The following is a 20,019-nucleotide window of genomic DNA, read 5'->3' on the forward strand; positions in this document are numbered from 1 at the left end:
AAACCATAACTGAAAAGTCAGATTCCCAGCCCCAACTCTATCCAGTTTTTGAAAGGTCCCCGTATGGTGAAATGAATGCAGAAGCTTCTGATAGAAGACATGAGTAGGGCTCAATGTCAATATTCATCCAAAAATGGGTAGTTAGGATGTCCTCTCAAACTAAAATGAGAAACAAAAATGCATAAACAGAATTTAATAATTCCATATGAATGATGATAAGAAAGTTATGAAATTACTATTAAGAAGAAATTAGCTATTATATATTGTTACTGGTTAAAGACCATTCCTTTCTTGTTTTCATGATTGCCTTATAATAATCCCTTTTATGAACAAAATTATTCAAATTATATGCTTTTGCTAAGTATTTACCAAACAACACAGAGTCAACATATTCGTATTCCCTATCCAGATAGAACAATAAAGCAAAGTAATAAAAGACTAACTTGTATCAAATGGAGACTAATGCAATAAATTCCTCCTCAATTTCAAGAAAATTTAAGATAGTAATATTACTAACAGATCTCTCTCTCTGTTTACATGATATGCCTACTTTTTCTTCAATATTCTTTATACTTAATAAAATTTTCAACCTTGATAACAAAAATTTAATTTATGCTTACCCTAAATAGCAACATATTCCCATTCTTATAGTCTATCATTTTTGAATATGAAGAAAGTATAACAATGTTTTTTGACTATAAAAATCAAATAGTGCCAATTTTGCTTATGTTTCCTTTCATTCAGTTTCAATTTTTCTTCTACAAAGCTTATAACTTAATTAAGATCTCCATTTTTCACAACATAAAAACTAAGTATTCCTTTGATCAAATCAGGATCAATATGATTTTGAATTCTTGAAATGACATAATATTGCATGACCAGTATGCAAGTAATCATTTCATTTGAAGATGATGGGAATTTCAGTTAAGGAACATAAAGTTAACATGAATGCTTTTAATTTGATAATAAATTAATCATGTTTCAATAACATGATATAAACCTGATTTTGAAAATACAAAATAAACTCTATTGATAATAATCATAGTATATGCCTTCCAGATCATTCTAGAACACAGAGGTCTTTATGGAGGTGTCGATTCAGCAATGGCATTTCCAGGTTTGAAATGTTGTATGGAATGAGCAGCATAGAGAAACATGCAAAGAAGTCCACACTGACATGGAACCTGCTAACTGGTTCCTGTATCAGTGACCGGGGATCTATTGAGAAACTTGGAAGAAAATCCCTGCTTCATTTCGGGTTCATTGTGACTTCTCTTTCTGATGGTGAGGTAACTTTCATCAATCATTCTATATTCCTGTTCAGACAATAAGTTGTGGTAAGATACATGCCAAAGTCACTTACGGACTGGCAGTGAAATATCGAATATTTCTGTTCAGGCCATCTAGGGTTTTCATATCTTCAGGAGTCAAGTGGAATTCAAAAACCTAACAGGAAAGCAAAATATTCTTTTATTATTTTACTGTTTTTTTATTTAAAATGTGGAAAATTTAAGAAATTACACAGGATTATGTAAAAATCATACATGAATATTTGAGACATTTCCAAACCTTAAAGACATCAAGGCAAAATGCATGCGATTGATAATTATCAACTAACACTAAGTAGAAATTCCTTCCCAGATATAGCTAATTTGAGCTGTACAAGACTACAGGTAAAAGGAAATCTAAAAGGAAGCTGAAGAAGCAGAACTGGCAAAGTACGGAGGAGAATCATGCATTTAGATTCTAGAAAAATACAGGAGAAAATTTTTGAAATTTATAATTTACCAAGTTGCATGATGGCATTTAGGTGTTTGCATTTCACCTATTAACATCTAGAATTTAATTCAAGGGAAAAAAAATCACCCAAGTGCTAGTAGCATCAGGTGCAAAGGACACTGCAACTCCATTGAAACTTAACATTGCCTGATGTAGTGACACCATGAAGACTAGAGGAATCGCCACTAATGAATAACACACAATAACAAATTCATATTTTGTGAGTTTTGTATTAGATTGTATAGGGATTCAGAAAAAGAGAATGAGAAATGCCAAAGGGTTAACATTAAAGGAATCTAGGAAATATATGATCATTATATACTTATTGAATATTTTTGTTTATATATCTTTTCTTTTATGTCTTTTTGTTCTTGTTACTTTTTTCATTTCAGAATAGCTTTAAAGTAACAAAACAGAAATTGTAGAGTTTTGCGTAGAGTTCCCATACCCCATACCCAAATTCTTCTACTACTGATATCAGCATATTGCTCAAAATCCATAAACCACACCACATTCGAATTCCCTGTTTTAATTCAAACTCTCCATATTCCTGTATCTCTTGAAGATTGTAATGGTCATTTTTTTAAATTCAACTCCCACACCCGATACAAAACATGCAGCATATGTTTTTTGGTACGTGACGTATTTCAGCTAACATGGTGTTCTACAGTATCAGATATTTTGCTGGAAATGATAGGATATGGTTGTGTATATACATCATATTTTTTGTATCAATTTACCTGATGAAAAAAATGAATGAATTCCATATCATGATTGCAATAAGAATGAAATACACAGAGAAGAAATACACAGAGATGCTCTTGGAGCCAGTATCTCTGATACAATGACTATGGTACTCAAAATGAACAGTTAGAAAATAACATCATAATTAGCACTTTTCTACCAATAAATCAGACTGTATATGAGTATAAATTCCTCATTAAAATGCCATCAAATATATTGAAATGTGTGAAAAGACTTCATACTTAAGTATAATTTGATGTCACATTTATTGAATAGAATCCTTGTAGTTGTCAGAAAATCAGGGTTTCCAAATTGATGATGGCCCCAATATATATTACTTAAGGTCAATAGCTGGAAGTTAAATTTGGTAATGAAAATTCTTATTCTATATTATCTTATTCTATATTACCAAACAGGCGTAGAGAATACTCAATGTATTCCTATATAAGATAATACAGGGTTGTTGTCATGCCAGAAGGTTAAATTAGCACTTGTGATACCACCTTGGATGGTTTGATTCTACTCCAGGTTCTCCACTAATGACCACACTTGCTACTAATGTGCATAGGAAGGCAGAAGAAGATGATCTAAGTAATTGGGCCAATGCCACCCATAGAAAAAAATTAAAACAAAAATAAAACCTTGATAGTGTTCCTAGTACTTATTGAATTGTCACTTTGACCTGGCTGATGCAATCATTTGTGGAATGAATCAGCAGATACCAGTCCTCCACCCCGCCTCTGTGTGTGTGTGTGTGTGTGTGTGTGTGTGTGTGTGTGTGTGTGAGTGAATGTGCTACTATAACTTCAAACTAAAAAATTTACATTTTTTTAAAAAAATAAGAGAATACAGGAGAAATTTTCCCAATCTCCACATTTTCCAACACACTCCTATTTGTTTAGGAAATGCATACACCCACCACACAGAATTCCATCTTTTTCTCACAAAGCACATAACTATATTTCAGTGAATATATACTGATCAGCAGAATTCAATAGAAATAGTAGTATATATCTGTTTCCAGAAGGCTTTGCAATTATCCACTGACTACCTTAGCACCCTGCCAGGGGGTGATACCAATCCGGATATTCTTGACTGAAAGACTGGAAACTAAATGAGGAGAATCGAAGTGGAACAGGGAGTAGCTCAACAAAATTCTTCATCAGAGCTCCAGATTGTTCAGAAAATGTATGAAAGAATCCATTAGAAACACAAAGACTACCAGCTGGAGCAGAAGTATTAGACATAGTCAGATGACCAAGGTTAATTTTCAAACTATAAAATTATGAGCTATGATTGAAGCTTTTTAAATCGAATGTCTACATTGGAGAGGTTATGCTTCATAAATTCTGTAGCTAATATATTTTGGTTTTCTTGTGTTTTAATGTTAAAAGCTGGTCTATTTAAATGAGTAAGACTTAAAAATGTACCAAGCTAAAGGCACAAATCAGAGGGAATAAATACAATCAGGCCACAAGCAGGGAGCTGAAATGAAAGTAGGGAAGCTGGGAAACGAACCAGTGCCCTAATGGGAACCCAGCACTTGCAAGGTGAGGACTTTAGCCTCTTGGCTGCAGTGCAGGGCCCAATGGAAGAAAAATCATAAATGAGCACAGAGAATAAACATTTAGGAAATCACAGGGACACTGAGATAGTGAATTGTATCTGGAAAGCTTGCAGAAAAACACACATATGAAATATGCTTTAGGAGCCTAGATGCCCACAGCCTTGCCCATTACCTGCATATTCTCTTTGATCCGCTTCTCACTGAAACTCTTGGCCAAGACCACAATTTCACGCTGGAGTAGGTATCGCAGGGAAATCTGGGCTGGACTTCGCTTGTATTTTTTTGCCAAGGCACAAAGAACTGGATCTTCTAAGAGAACTGGGGTGTCCGGATTCACCCTAGAAGGAAATGAAGCTAAATTGAATTTCTGAATGAGTGTATTTGTTTTATTGGGAGGTTTCCAGAACAGACTGTAGGACCTTCTCTGTATCAGTGCTTCTCCAGGGTGGGCTCAGGCCAGCAGCATCACTCTCATTTGAGGTTTTGCTAGAAATGTAAAGACTGCATTTGTACTATGTAAAGTTCAGAGTTAAATCCAGAAAACTGGTTAGGCTATGATCGTAAATGTTTCTACAACAAAAGTGTTTTAGGTAAACTTTGTGTTGCTTTCATTACCAGTTTTCATATCTTTGTGTCCCCAAAACACCATAGGCCACCAGAACAATGTCCTTGGACTTGCAGAAATCCAGCAGTTTGCTCTGGTTGAGATAAATGTGACATTCCACCTGTAGAGAAACAACATAGAAAAGTTTACAATTATTTGAGGTGCAAACATTTACATGAAAGATACAAGTTCAAAAATGAAAATAAATACAAAGAAAACCTAAGTAACCCAAAATAGAAATTGAAAATTTCAAAGCAAAGTATGATTTTAAAAGATATTAACACTTAAAACATTGAGAAGAAATCCCTCACGTAAATCAACATCCTGGGACTGATAATACATGTTTAACTTTTTTTCAATCTGAGAAATCATGTAAATTTTCACTTCTAGGAAAAGAAAATAACTGTTTAGATACTTGACATTGAATTGTACCAAAAGGTAAGTATATGTTCAAAGATTCATGAGGGAACGTCGAATGAGCAAAATAATTGGTTTGCTAGCAATATTACCAATGGTTGCATGTGGATTTCCGCATCATAGTGAATAATGAATAAAATCGAATTTGGTACACAAAATGAATAAAAATGCATGTTGATAGTAATAGATATATGTATATATAGAGAGAAAGCGAGAAAGCAAAACTTATCTGATGGTGATTGTGACATTAAAGGTTTTGGGGCCTGGAGCGATAGCATAGTGGTTAAAGTCCTTGCCTTGTAGAGGCAGGATCCCATATGGTCACTGGTTCTAATCCTGGAGGCGCTGCTTCCCATCTAGCCTCCTGGTTGTGGCCTGGGACAGCAGTTGAGGATGGCCCAAAGCTTTGGGATCCTGTACCCGAGTAGGGGACCTGGAAGAGCTCCTAGCTCCTGGCTTCAGATTGGCTTAGCTCCAGCTATTGTGGTCACTTGGGGAATGAACCATCAGACAGAAGATCTTTCGCTCTGTCTCTCCTTCTCTCTGTATATCCACCTTTCTAATAAAAGTATATAAATCTTTAAAAATAAATAATTGTTTTTTAAAAAAACATTGCTAATTAAATGTATGGCATATATGTTTGCTCTATCATACAAGAATAGGTATGGGATATCTTGGCTATATTTTTACATTAAATGTCATATAGCAAAGTAGAAAGAATAGTTAAAAATGAAGATCAGTATTGATAAATTCTAATAAAATAATCAATCCAGGCGAAAATATAACAAATACTAGACTATGACTTAAAAATAAATCATATAATACATTTTTCCCATGACATCTAACACTCAAAAGATTACTAATGGAGCCAGCATGCTGGCATTGCAGGATAATCCTCTCTGCCTCCATATACTGGCATACCATATGGGCATAGCTGCTCTACTTCTGATCCCGCTCTCTTCTTGCGGCCTGGGAAGGCAGCAGAGGAATACCCAAGACTGGACCATCGCATGCATTTGGGAACCCAGGAAGAAGTTCTTGGCTACCAACTTCAGATGAGCTCAGCTGTGACCACTGTAGCCATCTGGAATGGATGTACCCCCCGCCCCCCGCCACCTTTATAAGAATAAAATCTTGAAATAAAAGTAAATAAGTCTTTAAAATATATATATATTTTTAAAATATTTATAAAATATTTATAAATATTTATAAATATATTTATAAAATATATATATATATATATATCGGAGGACAACTGACCAGATCTGTAGAAATACAATTGATTAAAGAAAGGACATTTGAAATCCTTGCTAGTGTGGAGCCAGAGCCAGTTGCAATTCTGCCGGGAAGGCTCCAGGAACAGTTAATATGGAAATGAACAGGAAGAGACTCCCTAGTTCAAGTTTAGATAGATCAAAGAGAGGTGCCTCCTCTGCAAGGCAGGGTAACAGGAACTAACAGACTGAAGAAAGGAATCTGTTAGATGAACAAATCCATTAAGAGACTTCCACTTGCTGTTGAAGTGTAAATTCCTCAAACCCCTCTTCCCTCATGCTTATATGATCACCTGTCTTTAAAAAGTTTGATGCTGTTAATAAACTTTGCTATTGACCATCAGCCAGTAGCCCACCCATGTTATTCTTGGCTCTTTGCACTAAGTCCATCTCTGCTGAACAGTGAAAATACATATAGTAATAACTGCAGTGGTGAGGGAACATAATGCTCAGAAAGAAGAGATATGATTATGACTAGGTTAATTAAGTGACCAAAAAAAGCTAGTTGTGTCCTAGTGGGTTAGGCTACCAACTTTGACTGACTTCAACATCCTTCATCTGAGCCCAGATTTGAGCCTTTGCTTCTGATCCCTATCTCTGCTCTGTCCCTAGAAAAGCAGCAGAAGAGGGCTGAACAATCTGTGCCCTGCCACTCAAATGGGGGACCTGCATGGAAATCCAGATTTTTTGCTTTCAGCTAGGCCCAGCCACAGGTATTGGGATGAACCAATATATGCCAGTTTCCTATATGAATACAATGGTCATTTTGGGGTATGATTGTCATCTTAACCCTTGTATATATGCCTGCAGGGTCTTCCTGGCAGATTCCTCCAGTACCCTATTGCTGGAGGGGATGAACCTTTTGTCCGCCATCCAGCCTCCTGGCATGCGAGAGACAGACAAACGCAACATGGATTCCGTCTAAGCAGTTCTGGTTTATTTGGGAAATTCAGTTTCTTATATAGGGTAGCAAATAGTGTCAGGCCAGGAATCCCAGGAATTCCAAAGGGGATAAACTAGTAGCCCATTGTCATCAGCATGACTGCAGAAGCCACCTCCTATTGCCCAGGGGTAGGTGAGCAAAATGACCCTGGCCAATCAGTCTTTCTTTGAAACAACATGACCCCTACCCTCCTTCACGCCCAGAGCTCTGTCCTTGGCCGCCATGTTGCTCACCACATGTTAACACAGTGACCTTGACTGTTAGTCACCATCTTGTATCAGTGACCCATTCGCCCTTCAAGCCCCACATACATCCATAGCACTGTCTTCTTCCAACTTATGCTTGTTTAACATTATGATTAGTGGGGAAATAAGCCTGTGACCACACAGTGGATAAATATTTTATCTTTTCAAAAACTGATGAAGAGAGGGGAAAGAGGGAAGAGGATCTTTGATAAGTGCAGGAGAATGAGGGCAATATGAGACTGTCTTACTAGAACTATACCTAGCATCTGCAGTAAATGCATGATTTAGTGGCTAGGAGAAAAAGTGCTTCCTAACCTCCAGAACAGAAAAGTGACACAAAAAAGAAGATAACTGGAAGAACAGTATTCCTGATTAAAATAGATTCAAACGTCTTCAACAAGATACTAGCTAGTTTATTCTAATAAAACATCAGAAATATAATTTACCTGGATCAGATGGGATTTATCCCTGCTTTGTAAAGATAGTTCAACATGCCCAAATCAATAAGTGCGATACATCCCATTAAGGAGTTGTAAAAGTCATATGATCATCTAAGTAGATAGAGAGAAAACATTTGAAAAAATGCAACACCCTTTTTATGGTAAAGAACTTAAGTAACTTGGGTATAGAAGGAACATTACTCAGAGTAATCAAGACAAACTGTGACCAACCCATAGTCAACGTAATCGATGAGGAAAAGTTGGAGGGTTTTCCACCAAGTCCCAGAACTAGACAAGGACATGGCTTTTCCATGTGGTCCTGATAGTTTTAGCCAAAGTCGTTAACCAAGAAATGGAAATTGGAATATAAACTGCAAACGAGACAGTAAACTTATCCTTGTTTGCAGCTGATGTGATTTGCTAATTATTGGAACCAAGAGACTTTAACAGACTCATAAGGAGTTTGCTGAAATTGCAGGATATAAAATCAGCACACAAAAATCAGTAGCCTTTTTCTCTATATTAGCAGAAAATTTAAATATAAAAAGAAAAATAGCATATTTAAATTGGTAAAAACAATTTTTTAATGATTCCCAATGAGGTTCAACTTACGAAACACAATTTTATGAAGACAATTTTCTGTCAAAAATGTTCAATCTTAAACTAATAAGAGATTCAGGCCTGAATTCTAAAGGAAAGATTGGAATGGAAAATGACTACTTGTTATTATCAGAAAATAATATCGGACATTCAGAATACAAACAAAATCAGTTTGCATATCATCAGGATTGTGGGGAGAAATTGATTAGGAATCTTTGAGAAAAGAGATTGATAGCCAGAAATTTGGCCTAAAGGTTAAGTCATTTGAGTCCCATGTCAGAGTTTCTGAGTTCCCAAAGCCAACTTTTAATTCTAAATTACTGCCAGTGTAGACATTGAGAAGCAACAGGTAATGACCCAGGTGGTTAGATCCTCACCACATACATGGGAGATTTCACTTTGCTTGCCAGCTCCTTGTGTTAGCCCAGTCCAACCTGGCTATTCCAAGTACTTTAAGTAGTAATGCAGTGGATGAAGCAGAATGAAATGCTTGATAATGGGAATGTAATTTTGATGCAAAACTTTTCATTCCTAGATACTTCGGACATCTGTAATAATAGCAATTTCTCCAATACACTCAAATATTTTTACATACAATTGGTAGCATGTCAAAATAACAGCAATTTGGGCCCAGCACCATGGCCTAGTGGCTAAAGTCCTCACCTTGAACACGCCAGAATCCTATATGGTCACCAGTTCTAATCCCGGCAGCTCCATTTCCCATCCAGCTCCCTGCTTGTGACCTGGGAAAGCAGTTCAGGATGGCCCAAAGCTTTGGGACCCTGCACCTGCATGGGAGACCTGGAAGAGATTCCTGGTTCCCAGCTTCAATTCGGCACAGCACCAGCCACTGTGGACACTTGGGGAATGAATCATCGGACGGAAGATCTTCCTCTCTGTCTCTCCTCCTGTCTGTATATCTTACTTTGTAATAAAAATAAATAAATCTTTATTTAAAAATCAGCAATTTTGTCTATAGATGGGAAAAGATGACTTTTCTAAATATTACATCAAAAGTTCAGATTATTTGGAAGCTTTTCTAAAAATAGAGGGATAGTAATATGAGAAATATTTAATATATCTTGCAATCATCGTGCTCTATATTAAATAGAAAATTTGTAAGTTTTCTAAGTTGTATTTTTTTTTCTAATTTAAAATCCCTGTATCAATACTACTAGTTTTTAAAAAACTATAGCAAAGAATCGATTACAGAATACTTGTGTTTCCTCAGCTACTTGACCACATAAAATAGGAAGCAGGCTTAGGTATAGGTGGGCACTTTCTCTAATAAGTAGAGAAAGTCTAACTCTACTAAAAGTTCTCAGCAATGATTTAATTCATCACTTGTATCACCAGAAACAGGTAACTTTTTTTGTCTACCATGCATGACTGCCTTAGTTTCTACTTACCTCTTCACGGAACTGTGACTATGGTTCAGATACCTAAAGGCAGGTCTCAAGAGAAAGGACTCAGGCATCCAGACTGCATATGAATCATCATGACCTATCTAATTTACCATCTTCCTTAAACACAATTCCCTTCATATCCATGCTCTCACCTTTAAACTCTGATCATCCTTGGTAACTCAAGCGTGAGCCCACCTTCCCTATGTGACACATTAACAACTGCTGCCTTCCTTAACCACTTTGCCTCCATGGATTATTACAATGAATTCAGATCTAAAGCCCTCCCAATTGTTCCATATAGGATTTTATCATTCACAGAACCAAGGGAAGGTCCTATAGTTCTTTTCTAAACAGAAACAATACTCTTAGAAACTCACAGTCCACAAAGGCATAAATAAAATGGGAGTAGAAATGAACATCTACCACTAGAACAGGAATCACAGAATGAAGAAAAGGATACAAGGCTAAAGGGCCTTACCTGGTTGCAAACAGGTTTGTATTTGAGCCCTGGCTTGTTCAGGATCATCTCCAGCTGTCTGCGGTTAAAGTTAGAGACCCCAATGGACTTGGCCAACCCTGCATCCTTACATTTTTCCATGGCCTGTGGAAGAATGGTTGCAAAACTGTATTATTTACAGATACAAATGCTAAGTATTATTATTAGGAGCACCTTTGAAGAATCGCAGTTAAGATAATTAACACTGAATATTCTGATAAGGAAAAAATAGCATGAGAGAGAGAGAGGAAAAATGTAAATACTGTAAGGGGATATATATATTATATCATGTATATAAATATTAAATATAATATGTAATTCATTATATTATATATGCTAATGTTTATTTTATATATACATATGAATTATATATTTATATATGTTAATATATCCACCTTACAAAACTGAAGAGAATAGTGCAGATAGAGCAGAAAAATTACTTTTTATGTCATTTTTCCATTTCTTCTGATTATAGTCCATTAATATATTACTTGCGTGCTCTCTCTCTCTCTTTCCCTTCTTCCCCGCCCACACAAACAGCCTCCATCCAAATCAGAAATGTCTGCATCTAAAGCTGTGACTCCCACATTCATAGAGGTGAGATAACCTGACTCTCTGTAAGCTTGCTTTTCTGTGGCATCTCCAGGAACTCACCTCCCATGTGGTACAGAGATCCACGGTGTCATATAATACTTTTCCATCTTCACCTTTTGGCAATAGTTGTTCACCTGGCTAGAGAAGAAGTCATTAAAACAGTGATTAAAAATTGAGGTTTATACTCATAATATGCTCTTAGACAAATATCTAGGGCAAAACAATAAACCTTTGTAAAGTCGATGCAACAACATCCTCTATGAACACATTTAAAAATATTTTCCATGGTGAATTTCAAGGAACATACTTTGGGGGCAGATTTCCTCTATTTCCTCTTCTGTATATATGTGTGTGTATATATACACAGAGAAGGAATACTATATATATATTATATATACTATATATTATGTACTATATAGTATATTATGTACTATATTACATAATACACTATATATTATGTAATTACTATGTATTGCATATATATGTACTATTTCCAATAGTGTCTCCTAGTTGATCTATTTTATTTTGAATAGTTCTAGACTTTCATCTAAAAGTGTTTGCACTAGAAAAATTAGAAGTTATACAGCTTTGATCTCCAGGTACAATAGATTGCAATCTTGACCAAGTCTAAAAAGCAAGATCAATGCATATGGAAAGCCATTCAGTTGGGACAGATGTAGCTAGGGTGTGACTAGCACTACTCCTCGGTTAGCGAGGCTGTGAGGACTTCCTGGCTGCATGGCAAGGCCTGGCAGAATATCTCTGGTCACTTCATTGCTCACCCCATTTTATGGACACTCGATCAACTCTCTGATATTTCATAATTCTCCTGAGGGTGTTGTTTTTCTTCAAATGTGAAGTGATCCCTGTAACTGGTATAACATCCCAAGCAGATCAATCATGTTATGATAAAAACATCATTAGCAACTTAAGGCAATGACACACAACTAAAAGCATACAATAGTACATTGAGCCCACAATGTCCCCAAGCATCCTGTTATGTGCCCACCTTTGTCCTGGAGTTTAGTTAAGAAATGGCTTGATAATATCTTGGAACAGATGGCAATCATTGAGGTACAAAGAGTTTGTTTACCGTGCAGCCACAAACTGTTACATCATTTGAAATGACGCATTTTGGTTTCTCACACAGAGAGCAGAAAGTATATGGGGCTTCTTCTAAAAGGAGACGAATGGGAATCCCCAAAGAAAAATGGTTTTAAAATTTTACCTTATGTTTGCACTTATATTTAGGGAAAAAAAAAACAGTTTAAAAAGGTAAAAGAAGTTTCTTATAAAAGTCCTCTGTTCACAGAAAGGCTGAGTTGCCCTGATCCCTTTCACTGCCCTTTAACAAAAAAACAAAAAATAATTGATTCAGTACTAGATGAAGGTGGTGGTAATTAGTATATGACTAAGTAAAAATGAAGCAGTTGGATGTTGTGCAAAAGCCTGTGATGATCTGTGCATAAATAAATAAGGTAACTTTCTTGAGCTGTCCTTTATGAGCATCATGCTTTAGTGGTCCACATTGCCTCTTTCTTGTCTTCTAACCAATCCATGCATCCTTTGCAAGCTCTCAGGTGAGTGGGAGAGTGTCTCTGGCAAATGTTCTCCCAAAACACGTGTTATTCCAAGGACAAGTACTTGACATAATCATGGCCTTAAAAGATTGATTTTCATGCTGCAACCTGCAAATATGCCAAGTACTAGTGACAATGAGCATTGAATGACCTCAACATCACATTTGCCACCAATTTAAAGGATTTAGCCAGAAGTCCAGCACATTTGTGGCAATGAGGAAGTAAGAAATTGACAGAAACAAAGTCATTTTCTGAAGATTATATTAAACTAATACATCTATCAGTGTTTTAGACTCATTCACTACTTATTCCATTTAGATATTTCTATAAGTTCTCTTGAGTAATTTCTGTAACTTACAAGAATATGTGTTTATACATTTATATAGGCCTAATTTAAGCATTCCTAAAAATAAAGATCTATACTTAAAGTAATACATGCCAATAACTGATGTGAAATAGGTTTGTTCATGCAAATTACCAACCTTCAAAGGCATTGGAAAATGAATAACGTAGAGATCAACATAATCCAGTTGAAGTTTTCTCAATGTATCTTCCAAGACTGGTCGAACAAGCTCTGGTTGATGGAAGGTGCACCAAAGCTGTCAAGATTGATAATTGAAACTTGTTTTGGAATAATGCATTAATAAATGAATTGATTTGCTTTAGCTAATATTGACATGATTCTACTAGTTTGATATGATCAACACAAGGAAAAATATTTCATTCTATATTGTGTATTCCTTAATGTGAGCTACTAAAGTAAAATCACAGTGCATACACTTGGTTTTTACTGAACAGTGGAAATATCGCTTAAGAGATTCATGCTCGCTTCAGCAGCACATATACTAAAAATAAGAGATTGAAAAATATTAGCTGTTTACAAAGTTAAAGTCAAATTCTTCCTTCTTTTGCTGAATAAGAAAAAACAAATCATCAATATCATTTTCACAGCTAAGGGAAAATAATTTTGAACATTTGAATGGGTTTTACATAATTACAGAGTACTTAAAAATATCATGCTTAACATCCAAAGACGTCTCTAAAAGACCTGTCTTTTAAATTTTTAAAAATTGTACACAATGATTAGAAACCTATAATGGATATGGACATAATAAATCCATAAGAATAATTAAAGTTAATCAATAAAGAAAATTTAACCAAAAACTATTAAGCCAACTACATAGCTGTTTCATATATCATATTTAACTAACATATACTTGGATACTATATGTAAACCACCTTTGAAGTATAGAATATCTCTTTTCTTTGCACAATTCCTTCCGCAATCTTGCTTCTGATTGCCAGTCCAACCTCCTCTTCAATGCTGTATGTATAAGCTGAATCAAAATGCCGGAAACCAGCATCGATAGCTAATTTGGTGGCCTCCAAAGACTCAATTTTAGGAACCTAAGGGAGCAATCAAAAACTGTTTGTAGAGTTACATGTATGAGAGATACCTAGTGCAGTGCTAGTAACCTTCCCAAGAATCAATTTTTACTCAAATTTTGGATTACTTCTGAATTAGAGATCAAAGATCAACTCCAGGTAGTCTGGGTTATTTTCAAATCAAATATAAGGGCCAATAGTTCAATGAACCTTCCTAGATCTAGGTAATAACTTGGATCAATCACTAGTTACTTCCAGTCCTAGAGTTTGAGAAGTTTTCAGGCCATTATTATTAATATACTAAGATTACAAGATAAAACTAGCAGAGGCGAAATGAGCATATGTGCATGGAATGAAATACGGAAGAAATAAGACATAAGCCTCTGTGAGCTCCATTGCAGTGAAGTCATCCAGAACACAGCAAATTCTACCTATATAAAATATGATGCACCAGAAAATAGGTCTAAAAGTAAATACTGAGATTTATTTGCTAAAACACTCACTGGAGACAGGTTTGACAGACTTGCTGCATTACTGACAATACCTCTATCCATCTGAAAGCAGTTACTCTTTACTCCATTTCTAAAAGGTGTTTAGATACAGTCACGTTGTTATCGGATACAGAAACAATAAAACAATTAATGCTGGCAAGGATATGGGAAAAATTTTATCCTCATCTGTAGTTGATGGGAATGAAAATTAGTACATTCATGAAAGACAGCATGGAGATTTTTCAGAAACCTAAAAATTGACCTACCATGTGACTCAGCCATCCCTCTCTAGGAAATTTACCTAAGTGAAATGAGATCAACACATAAGACGGCTGTTTGTATCCCCATTCTTACTGCCTCTCAATTCACAACAGCTAAATTATGGAATTAACCCAGCTGTTCATCCATGGTACACTGGGTTAATAAGGAAAATGTGGTATACATACACTATGGAATACTACTTGGCAATAAGAATTTAATCTTATCTTATGCAGCAAAATCAGTGCAATTGGAGATCAATAGGCTTCATGTCCATGAAAATTTGAAAGTGTATTTGTTAAAGGAAAAGAAGAAAATTAAACGTTGCAATGTTTACTATAGGAATTTTATAAATCAGTTGCTTTTAATGAAATACAAATGAGACACATATTTTGTGATACTGTCGTCCTAACCTAGGTGTTGGGGCACATAGTACTCTCGCACAGTATTAAAACTAGTATTAAAACTAATGATCTAATGATGCCTCGCAGGATTCATCTCTGCCATGACTTTGAAAATAACCAAGTCTTGCAATATGTCCTCAAAATTGCCTTTTAAAAACGTTCTTTCTATCATAGATTTGGAAAAATAAAGTTACCAATGTTAACATCTTTAGTCCAGTGTTACACAATTTTATCTTCTATAAATATTAATCCCAAAAGATAGCTTCCAGACCAAGATACATTATCCATTGTAATGATTTTCATTTCACAGAGCCACATATAAAATTTTTGCTAAATATGGTGTGCATTAGTAGGACCAGCAATTTGGATATTATTAGGTTCCAACTGTCTTGTTGGACTCCAAATATTCTCTAAAATGTTACGTTTTTTTTTTTTTTTGGTATTTTCCCAGTTACAACAGTTATATTTGAGATGATCTACTTAAGGACAGCTGCTTATGCTGTTATTTTCAAGGTTGTATTCCATTAACATTCAGGCAAATTAATTCCAATAATTTCAGCAACAAAGATTCAGAGCAAATTTGTTTGCTTGGAAGGAAAAATTAAGTCTTCAATCATAAAATGAACATAGGAAATATTTCACTTGCTTTCAACCTTAAAAAAAAGACTCTTAATTTGATTTTTATTTTTTATACCACAATTGAAAAATATTTTTAAAAAGAGAGAAACATCCAATGACCAGAAAAATTAGTAGCTGATTATGAGATCAGAACCAGATGCAGAACTGGCTAAGTACCCTTTGTGTTGTGCCTCTCGCTGGTACAACTTACAAGTATGCTCCATCCCCAGCCCTGCTCAGAGACACACTGAAAAATGAAAACTTAAAACAAGAAACTAAGTCACTAAAACCTCTTCTATTTATTTGTTAACCTTCAATTCCACAAACATAATTCTCACCTCCCATTTTCTAGCAGTACCAAATCCCAGTGCAGGCATGAGGTTGCCATCATTTAGTTTCACACAATAGGTCTTGTGGTCCATTGTTGGTTATTCTTCTGGTTAACCACACTATTTTCTGCCTTTTCAGTCAGGGCTACCAAACACACTGCTTTATTTTTTGACTTTTAAAACGTATGCAAATTTTGATTTAATTATTAACCAATGACTAGAGAGACACTTGGTATTAAAGCAAATTAAATATTGCGGAACCAATATTTAATTGAACCAGCTCAAAATTTAGTTGAACCAGCTCAATTATTTTACATGAAAGTAAATTGTTCAACAAATAACTTCCTAGCGATCAGGAAAACATGTTTTAATGAATTGCTTTTTATAATGTAATACCAATTATGGTAAATTATTATTGAAGTAATTACAGGCCATTTGCTACACCAAAAATTATGGATAGTCCTCATTTTGTTTTAATTTTCATATTTTTGTCATAAAGGTCATAGAATATTTAAACCATCCAACTACATAGCTTATGTTACACATTCAAACACACATTAGAATTAGCAATATGACTGAAGAGACCATGTTCTTTTCTTTCTTTTTTTTAAAGATTTATTTTATTTTTATTGAAAAGGCAGATGTACAGAGAGGAGAGACAGAGAGGCAGATCTTCCCTCCAATGATTCACTCCCCCAGTGAGCGCAACGGCCGATACTATGCCGATCCGAAGCCAGGAGCCTTTTCCAGGTCTCCCACACGGGTGCAGGGTCCCAAAGCCTTGGGCCGTCCTCGACTGCTTTCCCGGGCCACAGGCAGGGAGCTGGAAGGGAAGCGGGGCTGCCAGGATAGAACGGCGCCCATATGGGATCCCTGGCATGCAAGATGAGGACCTTAACCACTGCGCCATCGCGCCGGGCCAGACCATTTTCAATTGATAAAAACAGATTGCATTTTATTATCTTGCAGCACTATGTTTACCATGGGTGCAATGTTACCAATACGTTGATTCATAAACATGTACAGCTAGAGCTCTGAAAATCTTAATAAAGTGGAATTTCTCAGGAAACACCAAACAACCTAAACCCTACACAGGAGTAGGCTTTTGGTTCAACAGTTGTGACTATTATGCCCACATCTCATATTGGAGAGCCTAATTCCAGGCCAGAAGCTTCCTTGTTCAATTCAGCTTCTCGCTTATGTGTATCCTGGGAAGAAGGAGGTACCCATATGGAAGACTCCTAGGAATATATCCGTAAGAAAATTAAAAAGTATATAAAACAGTCACTTTCAGTAACATATTGGTAGCAGCTGAATTCACAATGACATAAGTGAAATCTCCCACTCATTCATCTGTACACAAATGTAAATTAATTTGTATTTATACCACATTTGCTACAATTTTTTTAAAGATTTATTTTATTTTTATTGCAAAGGCAGATATACAGAGAGGAGGAGAAACAGAGAGAAAGATCTTCCATCCAATGCTTACTCCGCAAGCGGCTGCAACAGGTGGAGCTGAGCCAAACAGAAGCCAGGAGCCTGGCACAGTCCATTGCCCCGATCAGCTGGTGGTTGCAATTGCTGGGTTGGTTCTGTTTTCAGCCCCAACTTCCACTGGAACCAATGGGTGTTGCAGTCCAGCCTGGTTCTGCCCAGCACATACTCGGCCCTCACATAAACCAGTGGGAGCTGCAGCCTAGTCAGAGTGACCCACAATAACCCCCACCAGGCCCACCCCCTACCCTGGTTTGCCAGTATGTGTAGCAGACTAGTCCAGTCTGTCCCACATCCCATTTGGCTCTCGTACATGTCGATGGGTATTGAAGCTTAGTTCCATCCAACCAGCTCCACTATCCAGCCCTCACGGATGTTGTTGAGTGCCTCTCTGTCTAGCCACCCCAGCCCCTGTTCTAGTTTTCATGCCCTTCCACTGGAGTGGTAACCCAAGAGGGAGGAGCCCACTATTTCCCTCCCAGATGTCTAACCCACTCCAGGATTATGCACTCTTCAGGTGGTTCTGGCATTTGACTTGACAAAATTAGCCCCCAGTGCCAGCTTCTGCCAGCTGATGCTGTGGCTAAGCCCAAACAACCTTCACCCACTCTAATTTTGTTTGCACCAGTAGGAATAATCAGCCCAGCCTGGATTTTCCCTAATCTAGTCCACATGAGGCACACAGGTGTTGTAATCCTGCTTGGTCTGTTCTGCCCCTACCCCAGCTCATGCTCTCCAGTGGGAGTAGCTGTCTAGCAAAGGAACCCTCCCTATAACCCTGCTGGTTTCTGCTCCCCTCCTTCTTCCCTGGTTCTCACACATGCTGGATGGGTACTGTGGTCACTTCTGGCCCAGGCAACCTCACCTTGGCATTCTGTATTGTGCATTGGTTTTTGTCACAACCAAACCCGGCTCAACCCACACTGTTCTGGTGTCTGTGTTTGCCAGTGGATGATGTAAACAGATTCAGCCTGGTCTGGCCCTGACCCATGCCAAATATATGCCAGTGGGTAACTTTCCATGGCCTGTTCTGGGCTGTTTCCTATCATGCTTCTTGCGCTTACCTGCCGGGTCTGTGTCCTGCCAGAGGAGTTGCCCAGGCTCCTCCATCAGAACCTCTCCCAATGCCAGATTTTGCGCATACCAGTGGGTCCATGAGCCAGCCCTACTCAGTTCATGTCCTGTCCTAGCAGAAACAGTGGCTCTTCCTAACTGGCCTTCAACCCAAAATGGTGTTTGCTGTTGGATGTTTCAGCCCAGCCATGGCTCACACATGGCACATATGGCTCACATATGGTTCAGTAAGGCCTGAGACCTTGCCTAGTCCATCCCACATCTACCCTGGTCCTCCGGGACACCAGACAGTGTTGGACTCTGGCTTGGTTTGGTGATCCAATCCCAGTCCACATTTGTGCCAAGGGAAACTACAACCGTGTCCCATTCAAAATGCAACCCCCATTCCAGCCTTCAGGCCCCTTGGTGGGAACCTCAACCAAGATAGGATTGTCCCCTTAGCTCCCCAACTGGGCCTGTTCAAAGCCATAGATCACCCGCATGCCAGTGGTTGCTCTGACTCAGCTTGGCACAGCCCCTCACCTGTCCCGACCTCTGCCTTAGACACTGTGGCTTAGAGTCCCTGACTCATGCAGACCAGTAGGTGCAAGAGCCTAGCTCAGCATGACCTGTGCTCCATCCTGGTTTCTAGTTTTGCTTGTAGGCCAAGGCTTGCTCGGTCCTGCCCAGTACATCCCGCTCCATTACCAATTCACACAATGGCCAGCCATTGGAGCTACTTTGCCCAGCTTGTCCAACCCCCAGGTCTGGACCACATGTTCACCAGTGGGATCTATGATTCACCAAGGGAGTTTTCCAAGTTCCTCCACTTGATCCACTCCCAGACCCAGTTCTCATACATGTCATTGGGTTTTAGGCCAGTGCCCAGTGCAGTCTGGCCTTCCATTTGGCCATGTATAAGCTGGTGAATGTTGCAGCCCAGCCCACCCCACACCCTATTCAGGATGCACATTTGGGTGCTGCCCTGATCAGTCCAGACTATTGGGAGTTCCTTTACCTGTAGTTGATGATATGCGCCTTAGTCACACCTAGCTTATTCCATCACCCTCCATCTCTTGAGCTAACCAGTGGGGCTAGAATTTCCACATGGTTTGACCCACGCATCCCTCACAGAATCTGCCCCTGGTTATGGTTCTAGTGCTAGTTAATGTAATGGCCCTGTATGGACCTTTTTCCTGATCCATCATCATTTCAGGTAACAGGGTATGATTCTGCTGGACCATCCCTGAGCCTTAGCTTTTGCATGAACTGGTGCTAAGCATTGTTCAGTGAT

General features: G+C 37.6%; 1 protein-coding gene across 1 annotated transcript; it reads right to left on the reverse strand.

Annotated features, from left to right (window-relative positions):
• Nucleotides 1-38: 38 nt before the first annotated feature.
• LOC121167480 (aldo-keto reductase family 1 member C1-like) lies at nt 39-16,339 on the reverse strand. The gene is made up of 9 exons (XM_040996918.1): nt 16,185-16,339; nt 13,929-14,096; nt 13,172-13,288; nt 11,170-11,247; nt 10,498-10,620; nt 4,706-4,815; nt 4,263-4,428; nt 1,364-1,446; nt 39-159 (listed from the first exon to the last, which is right to left on the reverse strand). The coding sequence occupies exons 1-9, from the start codon at nt 16,266-16,268 to the stop codon at nt 117-119; spliced, it is 972 nt and encodes a 323-aa protein (XP_040852852.1). The 5' UTR covers nt 16,269-16,339; the 3' UTR covers nt 39-116.
• Nucleotides 16,340-20,019: the final 3,680 nt, after the last annotated feature.

Source organism: Ochotona curzoniae, unplaced genomic scaffold, assembly GCF_017591425.1.
Source record: "Ochotona curzoniae isolate NIBS_2020 unplaced genomic scaffold, NIBS_Ocur_1.0 patch374, whole genome shotgun sequence".
Lineage (NCBI taxonomy): Eukaryota > Metazoa > Chordata > Mammalia > Lagomorpha > Ochotonidae > Ochotona > Ochotona curzoniae.

Excerpts from the sequence above, each read along its gene's own strand:
- LOC121167480 (XM_040996918.1), bottom strand. The coding sequence starts at position 16,268 with ATGGACCACAAGACCTATTGTGTGAAACTAAATGATGGCAACCTCATG. Across the intron at positions 11,248-13,171 it reads ATTTTCCAATGCCTTTGAAG|CCAGGTGAACAACTATTGCC; the intron begins GTTGGTAATTTG and ends CTTCTTCTCTAG. Across the intron at positions 10,621-11,169 it reads ATCTCTGTACCACATGGGAG|GCCATGGAAAAATGTAAGGA; the intron begins GTGAGTTCCTGG and ends ATTCTTCCACAG.